General features: G+C 37.8%; 1 protein-coding gene across 3 annotated transcripts in view; it reads right to left on the bottom strand.

Moving 5' to 3' along the window:
- DLD (dihydrolipoamide dehydrogenase) overlaps window positions 1-20,991 on the bottom strand; it is a 51,614-nt gene that overhangs the window by 12,968 nt on the left and 17,655 nt on the right. The window contains exons 9-14 of one of the 3 annotated variants that reach the window (XM_082632999.1): window positions 10,364-10,554; window positions 9,528-9,698; window positions 8,805-8,994; window positions 8,250-8,387; window positions 7,263-7,352; window positions 7,062-7,174 (exon numbers count right to left, since the gene is read on the bottom strand). In XM_082632999.1, the coding sequence (XP_082489125.1) occupies window positions 7,109-7,174; window positions 7,263-7,352; window positions 8,250-8,387; window positions 8,805-8,994; window positions 9,528-9,698; window positions 10,364-10,554 (846 nt within the window). In that variant the 3' untranslated portion in view covers window positions 7,062-7,108. Of the gene's footprint in view, window positions 1-5,605; window positions 7,353-8,249; window positions 8,388-8,804; window positions 8,995-9,527; window positions 9,699-10,363; window positions 10,555-20,991 lie in introns of those variants that run through there. The other 2 variants (XM_082632998.1, XM_082632997.1) reach the window with 2 other exon arrangements.

Here is a 20,991-nt window from a genome sequence, read left to right as displayed (position 1 = left end):
CCAAAAAGCAAAATACACATTCAAGTGCACATGGAACATTCTCTATGATCGACCATGTACTAGGGCACAAAACAAGCCTCACAAATTTAAGAGTACAGAAATTATTTCGAGCATCTTTTCTGACCACAATGGCATGAAACTAGAAATCAACCACAGAAAAAAAAAATTACAGGGAGATTAAGCACCTTGCTACTGACAAACCAATGGGTCAACAATGAAATCATAGAAGAAGAAATTTAAAAATACCTCATGGCAAATGACAATGAGAAAACAACCATACAAAATCTATGGGCTGCACCAAAGGCAGTTCTTAAGAAACAAAAAAATCTCAACCTAACCCACTACCTAAAACAATTAGAAAAAGAAGAACAATCAAGCAGAAGGAAGGAGATAATAAAGATCAGGGAGGAAATAGAGATTAAAAGAAAAAAATCAATAAAACCAAGAGCAGGTTCTTGGAAAGGGTAAACAAAATTGACAAACCTCTGGCCAGGCTCACCAAGAAGAAAAGAGAAGACACAAGAAATAATAAGAAATGAAAGAGGAGAAATCACAACTGATACCACAGAAATACAAAATACCATAAGAGAATACTATGAACAATTATATGCCAACGAATTTGAGAACAACAAATTTATATGCCAACAACAAAATTATGTGCCAACAACCTAGAGAAACGCACAACTTTCTAGGAACATAGCCCACCAAAACTGAATCAAGAAGGAATAGAGGACAAAACCATACTTTGCAAAGATATATGCACCCCAATGTTCACTGCAGCAGTATTTACAATGGCCAGGGCATGGAGGCAACCTAAATGCCCACTGACAGAGTAATGGATAAAGAACATGTGGTACGTATATACAATGGAATATTACTTAGCCATAAAAAATGAAATGATACTCTGCAGCAACATGGATGGACCTAGAGTTTGTCATACTGTGGGAAGTAAGAGAAAAATATCATATGATATCACTTATATGGGGAATCTTTAAAAAAATGGTACAAATGAACTTATCTACAAAACAGAAACAGAGTCACAGATATAAAAAACAAACTTATGGTTACTGGTGGGAGGATAAATTGGGAGACTAGGATTGACATATACACATTACTATATATAAGACAGATAACTAATAAAGGACCTACTGTATAGCACAGGGAACTCTACCTAATACTCTGTAATGACCTATATGGGAAAAGAATCTAAAATAGAGTGGATATATGTATATGTATAACTGATTCACTTTGCTGTACAGCAGAAACTAACAACACTGTAAATCAACTATACGCCAATAAAAAAGAAATAGATAACTTGAACAGGCCAATCACTGGAAACAAAGTAGAATCTGTAATATATATATAAAAAAAAAAAAACCTCCCTACAAAAAGAAGTCCAGGAGCAGATGGCTTCACTGGGAAATTCTACCAAACATACAAAGAACTTATACTGGTCCTTCTCAAACACTTCCAAAAAGACTGAAGAGGAAGGAACACTCTTAAAGACTTTCTATGAAGCCACCATCACCCTGATACCAAAACCAAAGAAACTGCCAAAAAATAAAATTACAGGCCAGTATCTCTGATTATGACATAAAAATCCTCAACAAAATATTAGCAAACCAAATCCAACAACACATAAAAAGGTCATACAACACAACCAAGTTGGATTCATCACAGGGTCAGAAGGATGGTTCAACATATGCAAATCAATCAGTGTGATACACCACATCAACAAAAGAAAGGTCAAAACCCACATGATCATTCAATAGGTTCAGAAAAACACTTGATAAAATTCAACATCCATTCATGATTAAAAAACCCTTACAAAACTGGGCACAGAGGGAACATATCTCAACATAATAAAAGCTATTGATGACAAACCCACAGCCAATATAATACTCAACTGGGAAAAGCTGAAAGGTTTCCAACTGAAATCTGGAACAAGACAAGGATGCCCACTCTCACCAATTTTCTTCAACATAGTATTGAAATCCTAGCCACATCAATCAGACAAGAAAAAGAAATAAAAGGTATCCAAATTGGTAGGGAAGAGGTAAAATTGTTTTATATGCAGACAACATGATACTATATATATTGGGTTGGCCAAAACGTTTGTTCAGGTTTTCCGTAAGATCTTACAGAAAAACCCAAACGAACTTTTTGGCCAACCCAATAGAAAACCCTAAAGACTCCACACAAAAACTACTAGAACTGATAAATGAATTCAGTAAAGTAGGCAGATACAAGATTAACATAAAAATCAGTTGTATTTCTTTACACTAACAATGAAATATCAGAAAAGGAATGTAAACAAACTATCCTTTTAAAATCACATCAAAAAAAAACCACAAAAAAACCCACCTAGGAATAAACCTCACCAAGGAAGTGAAAGACATGTGCTGAGAACTACAAACCATTAATAAAGGAAACTAAAGATGATTCAAAGAAATGGGAAGATATCCCATGCTCTTGGACTGTAAGAATATTGTTAAAATGGCAATACTACCCAAAGCAATCTACAGATTTAATGTGATCCTAGAACAAATAATCCTAAAATTTATGTGGAACCATAAAAGGCCCAGAATTGCCAAAGCAATCCTAAAGAAAAAAGCCGGAGGCAAAACCCTCTCAGACTTCAGACAATACTACAAAGATACAGTAATCAAAACAGTGTGGTATTAGCACAAAAACAGACATATGGATCAATGGAACAGAATAAAGAGCCCAGAAAAAACCCCCACACACCTATGGTCAATTAATCTTTGACAAAGGAGACAAAAATGTAAAATGGGAAAAAGACAGTCTCTTCAGCAAGTGGTGCTGGGAAAGCTGGACAGCTGCATATAAATCAATGAAGTTAGAACACGCCCTCACATTATGCACAAAAATAAACTCAAAATAGCTTAAGGACTTAAACATAAGATGTGACACCATAAAACTCCTAGAAGAGATAAGAGGCAAAACATTCTCTGACATAAATCGTACCAATGTTTTCTTAGGTCAGTCTCCCAAGCCAATAGAAATAAAAACAAAATTAAACAAATGGACCTAATCAAACCTACAAGCTTTTGCACAGCAAAGGAAACCATAAACAAAACAAAAAAACAAGCTACAGAACTGGAGAAAATACTTGCAAACCATGTGACTGACAAGGGCTTAATTTCCAAAATACACAAACAGTTCATACAACTCAACGACAACAAACAACCCAATCGAAAAACGGGAAGACCTAAATAGACATTTCTCCGAAGAAGACATACAGATAGCCAATAGGCACATGAAAAGATGCTCATCACTAATTATTAGAGAAACGCAAGTCAAAAGTACAATGAGGTACCACCTCACACCAGTCAGAATGGCCATCATTAAAAAGTCTATAAATAACAAATGCTGGATAGACTGTGGAGAAAGGGGAACCCTCTTACACTGTTGGTGGGAATGTAAATTGGTGCAGCCACTATGGAAAACAGTATGGAGGTTCCTCAAACAACTAAAAATAGAATTACCAGATGATCCAGCACTCCCACTCCTGGGTACATACCCAGACAAAACTATAATTTGAAAAGATACATGCACCCCAATGTTCACAGCAGCACTATTCATAATAGCCAAGACATGGAAGCAACCTAACGTCCATTGACAGATGAATGGATAAAGATGAGGTACATATGTACAATGGTATACTACTCAGCCATAAATAATAACGAAATAATGCCATTTGTAGCAACATGGATGGACCTAAAGATTCTCATACTAACTGAAATAAATCAGAAAGAGAAAGACAAGTAGCATATGATATCATTTATATGCGGAATCTAAAATATGACACAAATGAACCTATCGCTGAAACATAAACAGATTCACAAATAAGGAGAACAGACTTGTAGTTGCCTTTACAACTACAAGGGGGAGGGGGCATATGGGAGGGAAGGAATGGGAGTTTGAGATTAGCTGAGGCAAACTATTATATACAGGATGGGTTAACAAGGTCCTACTGCATAGCACAGGGAACCATATTCAATATCCTGTGACAAACCATAATGGAAAAGAATATGAAAAAGAATATATATATGTAGAACTCAGTCACTTTGCTGTACAGAAGAAATTAACAACACTGTGTATCAACTATATTCCAATAAAATTTAAAAAAAATACGAGTATTGCCACCTAAAACAGGGCTAGGGCTGCTGAGGGGAACGTTTAAATTAAGTTGAGCCGAAGTTTGGGGGATATTACTGCTTGTGCACAGTGAGCAGTGCTACTCAAAGTACAGAAGGATGCTATAATTTCTCAGATTTTACATTGAATTTTATTTGATTTCACAATCAGGTAACAGTTATTCCACAGGAAAAAGAAAATAGCTGGAATACAATTGCCAAGCCTTTGTCGACTTTATAGCTGAGTTAGCTGGAAACAGGCCAGGCCTTAAGTGGTTTTTTCACACATTCTTCTTAGAGAATAGGCTACTCTGCACCACGTAACAACAACCCACACATCCAACACAGCTGCATTTGAAGCTGGGCCTGAACAAAAGTTACGTTAATTGCTGTAATCTCAATAATAAGGCAACTTCCCTCTGGTTCCACACAGTTGTCACTTTTATTTAGATAGGAATTCTACTAGCAAAGTGGTTGTAACTCCTCATCTACCAGGGCAACTAAGTCTTTTTTTCCCCCTTGATTATAAGTATTTACTTAAAAGCAGAGGTAGAAACCTTCACTACCCCTCATTGCTTTTCAGCTAAACAACTAAAAGTCGCACTTTAAAATTAGTAATTTCAATCAGATCCATGAATTGGACAACCCTTCACAAGGGTGGGCCCCACCCTTCACAAGCCAGGAGAATACTCAGAACTTAATAACAATAAGTGAACATTAAAAATTTGTCTTATACCTAGGACTTCATTCCCAACCATATATATTTCCATTCTCACAGTGAAAGGGACCTTAAAGTTGCACTTAACTATTATTTTGTGTCTCTCTATAGCTAGGACTTTGTATTAAATTAATTTTCACTATTCCCTCATCAGAATCTTTCTACCTAGAGGACATGTTTGAGGTTTAAATAAATTAGCACTTCACATAATATTGGGATTTCATATTTTAAAAAGATGCAGAGTTCATTACCAATAATGGCAAATAGCACATATCAGACCACCACTCCTACAGATAACAACTGAAAACTCTGAATAAAATATATTTTTAAAAAGTAAAGGTACTGGACAACAACCAGAAGTAGGCAGAAGAGGGGGGTGCGCGTCGCATTCAAACAGCCTTGCGTGAGATTTCCATTTTTAATAGCTTTTCACTGAGGGGAGGTCCCAAGTGGCAACTTGGAGAGAAGCCAAGTTTTACTGGTTAAGGAATCGGAGGACAGAGTTTGGGGTAACCAACAGCAACTGAAATATGAGGGGAGGAACCCCAGAAAAGAGGTATAAATTCTGCATATCCCTTGTCCAATCTCTAGCTGATCTGTGAACTTTACATGCATGGCACAAACTTCACGTAGCCCAGGTAAAGCTAAAACAACTGCGTAGATTTCAGCTGTCCACCCGCGCCCCCCACACACACACACGCGCGCGCGTGCACAAAGACAACAAGAGTTTGGAGTTTAACCAAGTTAACTGCCCACTAAAAAATTCAGTATTTTTCAGAGGTATGTAACAGAATCCAGTCTTTACAATGTATCCATTTATAATGACCATAATACAATTCAAGAGCACTGGACATGTGAAATAAAAGGAAAATGTGACCTACATATAAACCAATAAAAACCTGAAGGCTACAAAACATTTTCCTTTTATCTATGGATCAACTGATGATTTCTTATTCCATACAGCTTTCTGCTCATAAATTACATTCTCCAAACTTTCCTTAAGATGATATATAACCTTTAAATTGCAATCAAGTGAATATCTGGTTTGCACATTTCAGTTCCTTAATTTACTTTCTTTAGAAATTTATGCTATATCAAATATGATGAATGAATCTGAAATGATTCTTAAATTTAGTTATAATAAAGTCTACTTAGTATTCAACACTTTGTTATGTAAGTGTTTTAAGAAACAGCCATTTTAAGCATTTACCAATAAATATAATTTTATAGCACTCTTTAAAGAAATAGTCAATTTTACCCAGCCAGGATACACTGGCAATCCACTTAAAAGACAACAGATTAAAGATTCCCTTATGTTGTTTCTCCAAAAATAAATGTTAAACATTTAGTAGGTATCACTAGAACAGATGAAAGGATAATGACCTTTTAAATACCTTAATACTGTCCTACAGTGTGGGGAAAAAAAGATCTATCCAGGCCTATAAAAGCAATAATAAAGAGTAATAAACAAGAATGTATGGTAGAGGTAGTCATAAAAAATCTAGGACCATCTTGACATCCACTCAGAATAACCAGTAAATGAATATTTAAGACATGTTTATTTCCATATCTTAATTTCCCACTGTAATACATTACTTCTCCACTTAATATATGAATTTCATATATATACTGCCTTACTTTGGTCAACTGTATAACTATACTTCAGACTGCAGACCTCACTAGAACCTTAAAAATCTAAACACAAATTCTACCTCTAACTGCCAAGACTTTGGGGATTAAAATAACTGATAGACCATCATTTTTTATTTACATCAGTTCAGTTTATACATGTTTACCTTATTCTAATGACTTTCCAATGTGAAAACCAAGTTTAAAATAACTTGATCACCTTGTTTCAAACACAGCTGTTCACATACCACACTCCAGCTCTATCCATGTAAGTAAATCCTGTATCAGAGATAAAAGCTACTTAGCATAAATTCAGTGAAGTTGAGCCTTATATAAACAGCATGAAAATATGGGTTGAAGAAAATTTTCCAGGATGCTACCATAAGCAGTTTTTCTGCAGTATTAACGCAGTGAAATAAAATATTAAATTTATTTAAAATATAGATATGAGATTATTCCATTCTGTCCAAACCTATTAAATACCTTCCAAAAGTTTCATAATTCAGTCCTAGAAATTCTTGGAGCTGTGAGCATTTCCTGTTCAGAAATGTTACCTCTATAAAAGTTCCCAGGAAATTGCAGAAAAATATAATCTTCTAATTTAAAAGTTGATCGATTTCCCAAATGATGCAGCCAGGTTTGCTTCTCTAAAAGCTTCTGATAAGGTCTGCAAAGGGAAGAAATTTAGAATTAAAAACCAAGTATTTGTGAATGAGAAGAAACTTGAGATAGCCATTAATTGCATATGTTGTTACCGGATGTGCATGACAGACTCTAGCTATATCTTCACAGGATGCTCCATATTCCAGTGCAAGAGCAGCTTCATTTATCATTTCACCAGCACCCTTTAAAATAATAAACCAAGAAGTAATTTTGTTTCTATGGCAAAAACAACTACCTTCTAATACGAGAGATTAGAACAGTTAATTGCCTCCAGTCAGAAAAACCTTAACAGAAAAAAGCAGTTCAGAAGTTAAGAGCCTGGGCTCTGAAGCGAGATGGCCTGGATTCAACTCCTACCATTTACTGCCCTAACCACTCACTGACTCTGTGCTTTGGCCCATTTATTCACCTCAAAAATGGGAACACCACCACCTACCTCACAGGGTCATGGAAACTAAAGTTGATGCATGCATCTAGGAAAAACTGTTACAAAGTAAGCACTCAAATGTTCTAGTACCATTACTGATGCACCAGATACCTAGGGGAGGGCATACCTCATGTGCAGTGACAGGAAAGGCTTCTCTTAGAAGGTAACATCTGAGCTAAGACCTGAATAATAAGCCAGTCATGCAAAGATATGAAGGCAGAGGATTCTAGAACAAAGGCTTTAAAATGGGAACAAGCTCAGCCTATTAAGAAATTGACAGAAGGCCCATGAGACAGGGAATTAATAAGCAAAGGGGATGAGTGGAAAGAGATGAGGTCAGAAAAGTAACCAGGGCCAAATTCAGTGGGGCCTTTTATATAAGTCTAGAGCAGAAAGAACCATTAGAGAGTTTTAAGCAGGCAAATGGCCTGATCTATGTTTTAAAGGGATAATCTTAGTTGCAGCATAGAATGCAGATGATACGATGGGCAAGAATGTCAGTGCTAGAAACGATGCATGAAGAAGCCATATTCAAACTTTTGCTAGTAAATAATAACCGCAGAATGTAAACACCAGGTGGTTTTAAATTAATCTACTAAATAACAATGCTTTCCAGAAATCCTAGTGGGATTTCTGGTTTTACAGTACTCACTGGTCCTAGAATATGTGCTCCCAATACTCTGTCCGTTGATTTCTGCCCAAGTATCTTCACCATGCCATCTGTGTCGGCGTTTGTCTTAGCTCTGCTGTTAGCAGCAAATGGGAATTTCCCAACTTTGTACTCAATACCCTGTGAGAAGCAGAAAATGAGAACGTACATAAGCTATCAAAAAATTCATTCCCATTTGGTGAAAGTGTCTACCATTTCTTCAGAATATAAATCCCAAGAAGGCAATTCTTCACAAAGCATATAGAAGGAAAGACCAAAAGGCTTGTTACTGAAATATATTTTGGGTACAAACACAAGCAAATGCAAATGTCAGCCCACCTGGATACATTTCAAAGCCAAATATAAGAGCTCTGGAATTACTAGTTTTTGAATACAGTCAACCAAATGATCTCCTTTAAGATACAAAGTAAAAAATTATACAAACTTACCTATAATGTTCTACATAGTTATTTAAATGCATTAATGCAATAATGAAAGGATTCTCAACCACTGGTATCAACTCAAATCACACATTAGAGGAAAACTACTCTGAATTACCTCTTCTTTCAACTGCTCTTCTGATTTGCCAACCCAAGCAACTTCAGGGTGTGTGTAAATCACCGATGGTACACAATTGTAGTCAATGTGCACAGCGCCACCAGCCATCCCTTCAACACAGATAATGCCTTCATCCTCTGCTTTGTGAGCCAGCATTGGACCAGCAACCACATCGCCGATTGCATAGATACTGCCACGGAGATCAAAAGAAACAGTCAACTTCTGAAATCACAGACACTCATCTACAGTTATACCAGGGTAACAAAATACACGTTTCTAGTTATAAAGTCACCAAAAAATAAATCAAATACAGCTCTTCAAATATCTATGAGTTCAGGTTCTAATCTTTGGGTAGTGAAAAAATTCAATTAATTATTTTTGCTTTTACATGTTATAAGTTTACTGTTCTTCCCCAAAGCCAATGTACTTTTTTTTTTTTTTGGCGGTACGCGGGCCTCTCACTGTTGTGGCCTCTCCCGTTGCGGAGCACAGGCTCCGGACGCGCAAGCTCAGCGGCCATGGCTCACGGGCCCAGCCGCTCCACGGCATGTGGGATCCTCCCGGACTGGGGCACGAACCCGCGTCCCCTGCATCGGCAGGCAGACTCCCAACCACTGTGCCACCAGGGAAGCCCCAATGTACTTTTTAAGCATGATAAAAGCCTTATTTTCAAAAGAGTGTTTGCTTAAAATTATTGAAAATGCAGGTAAGTATCCAACTTACTTTGGAATTTTAGTTTGGAATCTGGTATTTACTGGAATTCTACCTCTAGGATCCAGCTCAATTCCAAGCTCCTCCAGTCCCAAATTCTTAGTAAAGGGTCGTCGGCCAATGCAAACCAGCAGTACATCACAAGTGATAACTTCAGCTTTACCACCAGAAGCAGCTTCAATGCTAGATAATGAACAGTGTATAACTGTTAAACACACGTCTACATGAATAGCTGACAGACTTGGAAATTTAAGACCAGACATGTCTCAAGTATCGATGACACCTCTAACAGTGTACCTTTATTTTATTACAAATATAAACGTCAGGATCAGGCAAAGAAGAATGTACATATCCTCTAGAGGTCTATCATGAGAACCTCACAACAAAGGCTGTAAAACACAGTTTAAGAACATTAAGTCTTAAGAGTCCGACAGATCCAAGTTCAAGTACTGCTGCTGCCCCCACCAGCTGGGTGACCTTAGGCAGGTTATTTCAGGGTTAAACGAGCAGAATGCCAAGCACACAGTAAGCAACTGAACCCGTAATATTACTGATTTCCCCATGTATCTGTCTAAAAATACTGAATGAATTTTACTGAACGTTCAGAGTTTAAATTTTTCTGAATGTATACTATGAAAAAGTACATTACAAATGAGAACACTGGCTTCATTTTTCTATCATCACTGCAATCGTGCATTTCAATGGACTGACTTGATAAGCAATACTGAGTTATACTACGCAGTAAAATGGTAGTAAGTTATAGAAGAATCTGATTCTAAAAACGGAATGTTTTTCTTAAAGAAACGCACAGAAGGGTATCATAACAAAAACAGATGTAGCGTACTTACGAAACGTCAATTCTTCCATCTGACTTCTTAGTAGCACCAGTAACTTTGGTATTCAGTTTAAATTTAAATCCTTGTTTTTGAAGGACGCGCTGGAAGTTTTTAGATATCTCCATATCAATTCCAATTCCACCAACATGACCCAAAAACTCAACTGCAGTCACGTCTGCACCAAGTCTTTGCCAAACTGAGCCCTGCAAATAAGAAAAAAACAATAATCATAAACATAAAGGCTTCTGTAGCAAACGTTTAAAAAAATCATCTTAAACAGTTTAGTGTACGATATTTTCTTGTGTTAATATGTTCCTACTAGAAACTCTTGAGGTTTAAAATTAACATGTGACAAACATATATAACTTAATATTCACTAACTCAACGTGTACTGAGCAAGTACTATAGGCTAGGGCACCATTTTACGTGATAGACATACGTCAGTAAACAAAACACTGCCCTCAGGGACCTTAGATTCTGACAGGGGAGACAAATAAGTAAAATTCATGCAGAGGACAGTAAAAGAGCTATGAGAAGAATAAAGCAGGAAGTAGAACCAGGACTACTGAAAGGAGAGGGACTGTAATTTTAAGCAGTGTGGCCAGGGGAAGGCCTCACTGCAAGTGCCATCTGCACAAAGACTTGGAGAAGGAATGAAATACACTGGTAACTGGTCCAGAAAGAGGAACGGCAGTGGGAAGGCAGGTCCTGAGGGAGAAGAAGTAACCTCTTATTGCTAATTACTGATGCTTGCAAAATATTAAACTGGTTTCGTATTTTATTTTCTCAACAGAGAAATGTTTACATTTTCAGTCAAATTATAATTTAAAGTAAATGCTGGCTTTTTATTTTAACAACATTTTATCAGTTATAACTTGTGAATACTTATATGTGAAACCGGCAATATGAAGATAATTTTACAGCATTAAATAAACTATGAAAAGCTATGAATATATCCTTTGCAAGAATCTGTATTAAATTCATCTCATAATTTAAAATTCACCTTAAGAGTTTACCTTACCAACTAAATTAAGTTCATGTATTCATTTTAAAAATTTCATGAATTTTTGGGGTGAGAGCTGAGTTAACTAGAGGCTATATAATGACACTAAAAATCCAATGACAAGCATACATGAAAAGGTAACTCAAAATCATGGACCTAAACGTAAAACCCAAGGCTATAAAACTTCTAGAAGAAAATATAGCAGAGAATCTTTGTGACCTTGAGTAGGCAAAGATTTCTTAGCTACAATACCAAACGCACAATCCATAAAAGAAAAAAGATAAATTAGACTTCATCAAAATTAAAAACTTCTCTTCAAAAGACAGCATTATGAACCCAAAAAGAGAAACCATAGGCTGTGAAGAAATGTTTGCAAACCATCTACTGGGGGCTTCCCTGGTGGCACAGTGGTTAAGAATCCACCTGCCAAGGCAGGGGACACGGGTTCGAGCCCTGGTCCAGGAAGATCCCACATGTGGCAGAGCAACTAAGCCCGTGCGCCACAACTGCTGAGCCTGCGCTCTAGAGCCTGCGAGCCACAGCTACTGAGCCCGTGTGCCACAACTGCTGAGCCTGCGCTCTAGAGCCCGCGAGCCACAGCTACTGAGCCCGTGTGCCACAACTGCTGAGCCTGCGCTCTAGAGCCCGCGAGCCACAGCTACTGAGCCCGTGTGCCACAACTGCTGAGCCTGCACGCCTAGAGCCCGTGCTCCGCAACAAGTGAAGCCACGGCAATGAGAAGCCCACGCACCGCAACGAAGAGCAGCCCCCGCTCACTCCAACTAGAGAAAGCTCGCATGCAGCAAAGACACAACGCAGCCAAAAATAAAATTAAAAAAAACATATAAAGTATTTAAATAAAGAATCTAAATCCAGATTACATAAAGAAGTCTCAAAGCTCAGTAACAAAACAAATGAACCGGGAAAGAAATCCGACAAAGAGGGGCTATATGTATACATATAGCTGATTCACTTTGCTGTACAGTTCCTTTTTTTTTTTTAAACCAGTAAAACTGGTTTATTCGGGAATATCAAAGAATTGCAATTTGGGGCATACAATCCATGGTGAACCACAGGCAAGTCCAGAGAACAAAGAAGACGAACGTTTCTCTTATAGAGGAAAAGGTGGAGTTGGGAAGGCTGTTACAAATAAAAAGTCCATTGGAGTCGTGCAAATTGGAAGCTGTAGTGGTTTTTTATTGGCTGAGTAATGACAGTCTCCCACTGGCAAGGTTATTGCAAGGAGAATCTTCCTTCCTTCTGCTGTGGTAGTACAGTAGTAACCTTCTTCCTGTTGGAGATGCGAGGTATGTCTCCTCCTGTTGGGTCTGCAACTGACTACTAAGTGGTAGGGCAAGAGAGCTCCTCCTTCTGGCCTCACAACTCTTTTAAAAAATTTAATTTAATTAATTTATTTATTTTAGACAGTAGTTTCTTATTAGTTTTCTATTTTATACATATTAGTGTATATATGTCAATCCCAATCTCCCAATTGCTGTACAGTTCCTTGAAAGGTTAAAAACAGAATTACTCCCAAGTATATACTCAAAATAAATGAAAACAGAGGTCTACACAAAAACTTGTACACAAATGTTCATAGCAGCATTATTCATACTAGCCCCAAAGTGGAAACAACCCAATTGTTCATCACTGATCAATTAATTTTAAAAATGTGCTATATCCATAGAATGGAATATTATTTGGCCATAAAGAGAAATGAAGTATACCTGAACGTTGAGAACATTATACTAAGTGAAAGAAGCCAGACACAAAATGCCACATATTGCATGAATTCCATTTATATGTAATGTTCAGGATAGGCAAATCCATGGACACAGGAAGTAGATTAGATTTCCAAGGGCTGGAAGAAGGGAGGAATATAGAATGACTACTAATAGTCACGGGGCTTCTTTCTGGGGTGATGAAAATGTTCTGGAATTAGATACTGATGACAGATGCATAACTCTGTGCATAGACTAAAAATCATTGAATTGTACACTTTAAATGGGTGAACTATATATGTGAATTTTATCTCAATAAAGATGTTTAAAAGAAAGGAATCACTCTTCTGAACCTAAATCGAAATAGTAAGAGTAGAAATGATGAGAAGCAGCATCTCAAAGTCTATAATTCAAAGTATGGAACAATGAGCATAGCTAGACAAGTGCCCTACTCTTTAGGAAAGCTGATTTCAAAATCCTTAGAGATAGGAAAACTCCAATAATATCTACAATTTATTTACAGCTTGTTAAATGCCAGGCACTATGTTAAGTTTCTTAAATGTATTAACTTTATAAAATCCCAACAAAATCTTATAAGGCAATTATTCTTTTCCTCCTTTTTATGATTAATCAACTGGTTCAGAGAGGGATATAAATTTAACAAGGACATAAAGTCATTAAAAGGCAGAGCTAAAATTCAAATTTATATCTGAGTCCAAAACCTATGTTCCTGAAAGCACTGTAATGGAAGAAGGAACTAGAACTGTAAATAAAAAATAAAACTCATATGACTAACTTTATGAGAAAGTAAAGAGATATGTATGACTATCAGTAAATTCTCTGATAAGCCTAAATTTTTAAAATGACGTGTAAAAACTAATTCAATATGGTAACAGACCCCTAAAACATTGTGGCAAGATATCTGGAATGACCCAAGGCTTGTAAAAAACCTAAAGCAAAAGTGCAGAGATGGAGGAAACAGAATTACTGCTTGGGGATATTATTATACTGTTTAACAAAAGAAAGTAAATCTATTATTATTCTTTTTCTTGCCTGTTTTATCCATCTGTGAGAACAATTTTCAAAGTGGAGTGAACTGAAGAAATACCATTAAGCGAGAAGTGAAGCCCAAGACAACAACTCCTAATGATTTTGGATGAATTAACTCCCTAATCAAACAAATTAGAACACAGGGTTTGGATAACAGAGACAGTCCATCAGTGAACTCTGAGAACATATTAGCATAAGAGTACTGCCAAAGGTGGAAAAGAATAGATTCTAAAGAATAGATTCTGGAGATTAGCTCAAGATGGTGGAGTAGAAGGACGTGAGCTCACCCCGTTCTTATGGAAACACCAAAATCACAACTAATTGCTGAATGACCATCAACTAAAAAATGCTGGAACCTACCAAAAAGGATACCCTTCATCAAAAGACGAAGAAGCCACAACAAGACAGTAGGAGGGGCACAATCGAGATAAAATGAAATCCCATACCCGCCAGTGGGCGACCCACAACTGGAAAACAATCATACCACAGAAGTTCTCCCACAGGAGTGAAAGTTCTGAGCCCCCCCGACAGGCTTCCCAGCCTGGGAGTCCGGAAGTGGGAGGAGTCGTCCCCTGAGAATCCGGCTTTGAGAGCCAGCGGAGTTTGATCGCAGGACTTCCACAGAACTGGGGGAAAGAGAAACTCCACTCCTGGAGGGCACACACAAAATTTCATGCACACCAGGACCGAGGGGAAAAAAGCAGTGACCCCATAAGAGACTGGGCCAGACCTACCTGCTAGTATTGGAGGATTGCCTGCAGAGGCAGGGGGCAGCTGTGGCTCACTGCAGGGACAAGGACACTGGCAGCAACATTTCTGGGGAGTACCCATCGGCACGAGCCCTGCCAGAGGCAGCCATCAGCCCCACCAAACATCCTGTAGGCTCCAGTGCTGGGTCACCTCAGGCCAAATAACCAACAGGACGGGAACACATCCCCACCCATCAGGAAGCCTGCCAGCCTCCTAGACAGCCTCATCCACCAGAGGGCAGAGAGCAGAAGCAAGAACCACAATACTGTAGCCTACAGAATGGAAACTGCTATCACAGAAAGTCAGTCAAAAGGAGATGGCAGAGGAATTTGTCCCAGATGAAGGAAAAGATGAAATCCCAGAAGAACAATGAAGAGAAGTGGAGATAGCCAACCTACCAGAAAAATAATTCAGAATAATGATAGTGAAGATGATCTAAGATCTCAGAAAAAGAATGGAGGCAAGGATCGAGAAGATGCAAGGATCGAGAAGATGCAAGAAATGTTTAACAAAGACCTAGAAAACTAAAGAACAAACAGAGATGAACAATAACTGAAATGAAAAATACACTAAAAGGAATCAATAGCAGAATAAGTGAGGCAGAAGAATGGATAAGTGACCTGGAAGACAGAATGGTGGAAATCACAGTGTGAACAGAATAAATAAAAAAGAATGAAAAGAAACGAAAACAGTCTAAGAGACCTCTGGGACATCATTAAAAGCACCAACATTCGCATTATAGGGGTCCCAAAAGGAAAAGAGAGACAGAAAGGACCTGAGAAAATATTTGAAGAGATAATAGCTGAAAACTTCCCTAACATGGGAAAGGAAACAGTCACCCAAGTCTAGGAAGCGCAGGGAGTCCCAGGCAGGATAAACTGAAGGAGGAACATGCCAAGACACACAGTAATCAAAATGACAAAAATTAAACACAAAGAAAAAATATTAAAAGCAACAAGGGAAAAATGACAAATACCATACAAGGGAACTCCCATAAGGTTATGAGCTGATTTCTCAGCAGAAACTCTGCAGGCCAGAAGAAAGTCACATGATATATTTAAAGTGATGAAAGGGAAGAATCTACAACCAAGAATACTCTACCCAGCAAGGCTCTCATTCAGATTTGATGGAGAAATCAAAAGCTTTACAGACAAGCAAAAGCTAGGAGAACTCAGCAAAACCAGACCAGCTTTCCAACAAATGCTAAAGGAACTTCTCTAGGCAAGAAAGAGACCAGTAACTTAAAACAACCTTATACATATATAGACTGCTATATCAAAATCTTATGGGCACAGCAAACCCAAAACCTACAATACGTACAAACACAAAAGAGAAAAAGCAACCCAAACACAACACTAAAGATGGTCATCAAACCACAAGAGAAGAGAACAAAAGAGGAAGGGAAGAAAAAACACCTAGAAAAACAAAGCCAAAGCAATTAAGAAAATGGCAATAGGAACATACATACCAATAATTACCTTAAATGTAAATGGATTACATGCTCCAACCAAAAGACACAGGCTTGCTGAATGGATACAAAAACAAGACCTGTATATATGCTGTCTATGAGAGACCCACTTCAGACCTAGGGACACATACAGACTGAAAGTGAGGGGATGGAAAAAGGTATTCCACACAAATGGAAATCAAAAGAAAGCTGGAGTAGCAATATCTGTATCAGACAAAATAGACCTTAAAATAAAGACTGTTATAAGAGACAAAGAAGGACGCTACATAATGATCAAGGGATCAATCCAAGAAGAAGATATAACATTGTAAATATATATGCACCTAACATAGGAGCACCTCAATATATAAAGCAAATACTAACAGCCATAAAGGGAGAAATCGACACTAACACAATAGTAGTGGGGGACTTTAACACCCCAGTTTCATAATGGACAGATCATCCAGACAGAAAATCAGCAAGGAAACACAGGCCTTAAATGACACATTAGACCAGATGGACTTAATTGACACTTAGAGAGCATTCCATCCAAAAGCAGCAGAATAGGGGATTTCCCTGGTGGTGCAGGGGTTGAGAATCGCCTGCCAATGCAGGAACACGGGTTTAAGCCCTGGTCTGGGAAGATCCCACATGCCGCGGAGCAACTAAGCCCGTGAGCCACAACTACAGAGCCCGTGCGCCTAGAGCCCGTGCTCCGCAATAAAGAGAAGCCACCTCAATGAGAAGCCCGTGCACCACAACGAAGAGTAGCCCCCACTCGCCACAACTAGAGAAAGCCCGCATGCAGCAACGAAGATCTAACGCAGCCAAAAATAAATAAATTTATTTAAAAAAAAAAAAAAAAGCAAAAGCAGCAGAATACACATTCTTCTCAAGGGCACGTGGAATATTCTCCAGAACTGACCATGTGCTGGGTCACAAAATGAGCCTCGATAAATTTAAGAAAACTGAAATCATACCAAGCAACTTTTCCAACCACATCACTACGAGATTAGAAATCAACTACAAGAAAAAAGCTAAAAAACACAAACACATGGAGGCTAAACGATATGCTACTAAACAATGAATGGATGGATCCCTGGTCAGGAAACTAAGATCCCACATGTCGCCCAGCTTGGCAAAAACAAAACAAAATAACAACAAAACCTAGAGACAAATGAAAACGAAAGCACAACAATCCAAAACCTATGGGATGCAGCAAAAGCAGTTCTAAGACAGAAGTTTACAGCAATACAATCTTACCTCAGGAAGTAAGAAAAATCCCAAATAAACAACCTAACCTTATAACTAAAGCAACTAGAGAAAGAACAAACAAAAGCTAAAGTTAGTAGAAGGAAAAAAAATAAAGATCAGAGCAAAAATGAATGAAATAGAGACAACAGCAAAGATCAATGAAACTAAAAGCTGGTTCTTTGAAAAGATAAACAAAATTGATAAACCTTTAGCCAGACTTGTCAAGAAAAAAACGGGAGACGACTCAAATCAATAAAATTAGAAATGAAACTGGAGAAGTTACAACTCACACCACAGAAATACAAAGGATCATAAGACACTACTACAAGCAACTATATGCCAGTAAAATGGACAACGTGGAAGAAATGGACAAATTCTTCAAAAGGTACAATCTCCCAAGACTGAACCAGGAAGAAATAGAAAATATGAACAGACCAATCACAAGCACCGAAATTGAAACTGTGACTTAAAAACTCCCAAAAAACAAACGTCCAGGACCAGATGGCTTCACAGACAAATTCTATCAAACATTTAGAGAAGAGTTAACACCTACCCTTCTGAAACTGTTCCAAAAAACTACAGAGGAAGGAAAACTCCCAAATTCATTCTATGAGGGTGATGACCCTTATACCAAAATCAGACAAAGATACCACAAAAAAAGAAAATTACAGGCCAATATCACTGATGAACATAGACGCAAAAATCCTCAACAAAATACTAGCAACTCTGAATCCAATGATACATTAAAAGGATCATACACCACGATCGAGGGGGATTTATCCCAGGGATGCAAGGATTTTTCAGTATCCACAAATCAATCAGTGTGATACACCATATCAACTGAGAAATAAAAATCATGTGATCATCTCAATAGATGGAGAAAAAGCTTTTGACAAAATTCAACACCCATTTATGATAAAAACTCTACAGAAAGTGGGCATAGAGGGAACATACCTCAACATAATAAAGGCCATATATGACAAACCTACAGCTAACATCATACGCAACAAAACAAGACAAGGATGTCCACTCTCACCACTTTTATTCAACATAGTTTTGGAAGTCTTAGCTACAGCAATCAAAGGAAAAAAAAAGAAATAAAAGGAATCCAAACTGGAAAAGAAGAAGTTAAACTGTCACTGTCTGCAGATGACATGATACTATACATAGAAAATCCCGAAGACTGTACCAGAAAACTACTAGAGCCCATAATCATGAATTCGGTAAAGTTGCAGGTTACAAAATTAATACACAGAAATCTGTTGCATTTCTATACACTAACAACGAAAGATCAGAGAGAGAAATTAAAGAAACAATCCCATTTACCATCACAGCAAAAAGAATAAAATACCTAGGAATAAACCTACCTAAGGAGATAAAAGACCTGTACTCTGAAAACTATACTACACTGATGAAAGAAATCGAAGACAACACAACAGATGGAGAGATATACCATGTTCTTGGATAGAATCAATATTGTCAAAATGACTATCCTACCAAAGGCAATCTACAGATTCAATGCAATCCCTAACAAAGTACCAACGGCACTTTTCACAGAACTAGAACAAAAAATCGTAAAGTTTGTATGGAGAAACAAAAGACCCCGAATAGCCAAAGCAATCTTGAGAAAGAAAAATGGAGCTGGAGGAATCAGGCTCCCTGACTTCAGACTATACTACAAAGCTATAGTTATCAAAACAGTATGGTACTGGCACAAAAACAGAAATATAGATCAATGGAACAGGATAGAAAGCCCAGAAATAAACCCATGCACCTATGGTCAATTAATCTACGATAAAGGAGGCAAGACTATACAATGGAGGAAAGACAGTCTCTTCAATAAATGGTGCTGGGAAAACTGGGCAACTACATGTAAAAAAAAATGAAATTAAAATACTCTTTTAACACCATACAAAAAAATAAACTCAAAATGGATTAAAAACCTAAATGTACGACTGAACACTATAAAACTTTTAGAGGAAAACATAGGCAGAACACTCCCTGACATAAATCACAGTCATATCTTGCTCAATCCATCTCCCAGACTAATTGAAATAATAACAAAAACAAATGGGACCTAATTAAACTCAAAAGCTTTTGTACAGCAAAGGAAACCACAAACAAAATGAAAAGACAACCCACAGAATGGGAGAAAATATTTACAAATGATACAACCCACAAGGGATTAGTCTCCAAACTTTACAAACAGCTCATAGGGCTTAATATCATAAAAACAAACAACCCAATCAAAAAATGGGCAGAAGACCTAAACAGACATTTCTCCAAAGAAGATACACAGATGGCCAAGAGGCACATGAAAAGATGCTCAACATTGCTAATTATTAGAGAAATACAAATCAAAACTACAACAAGGGGACTTCCCTGGCAGTGCAATGCAGGAGGTACAGGTTCAATCCCTGGTGGGTGAGCTAAGATCCCACATGCCTCACAGCCAAAAAAACCAAAACATAAAACAGAAGCAATACTGTAACAAATTCAATAAAGATTTTTAAATGGTCCACATCAAAAAAAAAATCTTAAAAAGAAAAAACTACAATGAGATATCACCTTAAACCAGTCAAAATGACTATCATCAAAAAATCCACAAACAATAAATGCTGGAGAGGGCGTGTAGGGAAGGGACCCCTCCTACACTGTTGGTGGGAATGTAAATTGGTATAGCCACTGTGGAGAACAGTACGGAGGCTCCTTAAGAAACTAAAAATAAAGCTACCATATGATCCTGCAATCCCACTCCTGGGCATATATCCAGAGAAAAACATGGTCCAAAAGAATACGTGCACCCCAATGTTCATTGCAGCACTGTTTACAATAGCCAAGACATGGAAGCAACCTAAATGTCCACTGACAGATGAATGGATAAAGAAGATGTGGCAGGGCTTCCCTGGTGATGCAGTGGTTGAGAGTCCACCTGCTGATGCAGGGGACACGGGTTCGTGCCCCGGTCCGGGAAGATCCCACATGCCACGGAGCGGCTGGGCCCGTGAGCCATGGCCGCTGAGCCTGCGCGTCCGGAGCCTGTGCTCCGCAACGGGAGAGGCCACAACAGTGAGAAGCCCGCATACCGCAAACAAAACAAACAAACAAACAAAAAACCCAAAACAAACAAAAAAAGAAGATGTGGTACATATATACAAAGGAGTATTACTCAGCCAATAAAAAGAATTAAATAATGCCATTTGCAGTAACATGGATGGACCTAGAGATTGTCATACTGAATGAAGTAAGTCAGACAGAGAAAGACAAATATCATATGATATCACTTACATGTGAGGTCGAAAAAAGAAAAATACAAATGAAGTTAGGAAGTTTGGGATTGATATGTACATACTAGTATATTTAAAATGGATAACCAATAAGGACCTACTATATAGCACAGGGAACTCTGATCAAT

This window comes from Mesoplodon mirus (genome assembly GCF_964341445.2).
Source record: "Mesoplodon mirus genome assembly, chromosome: 9".
Taxonomy (NCBI): domain Eukaryota; kingdom Metazoa; phylum Chordata; class Mammalia; order Artiodactyla; family Ziphiidae; genus Mesoplodon; species Mesoplodon mirus.
The sequence above is the reverse complement of the archived record's forward strand: the minus strand, read 5'-3'. Positions and strand labels throughout refer to the sequence as shown.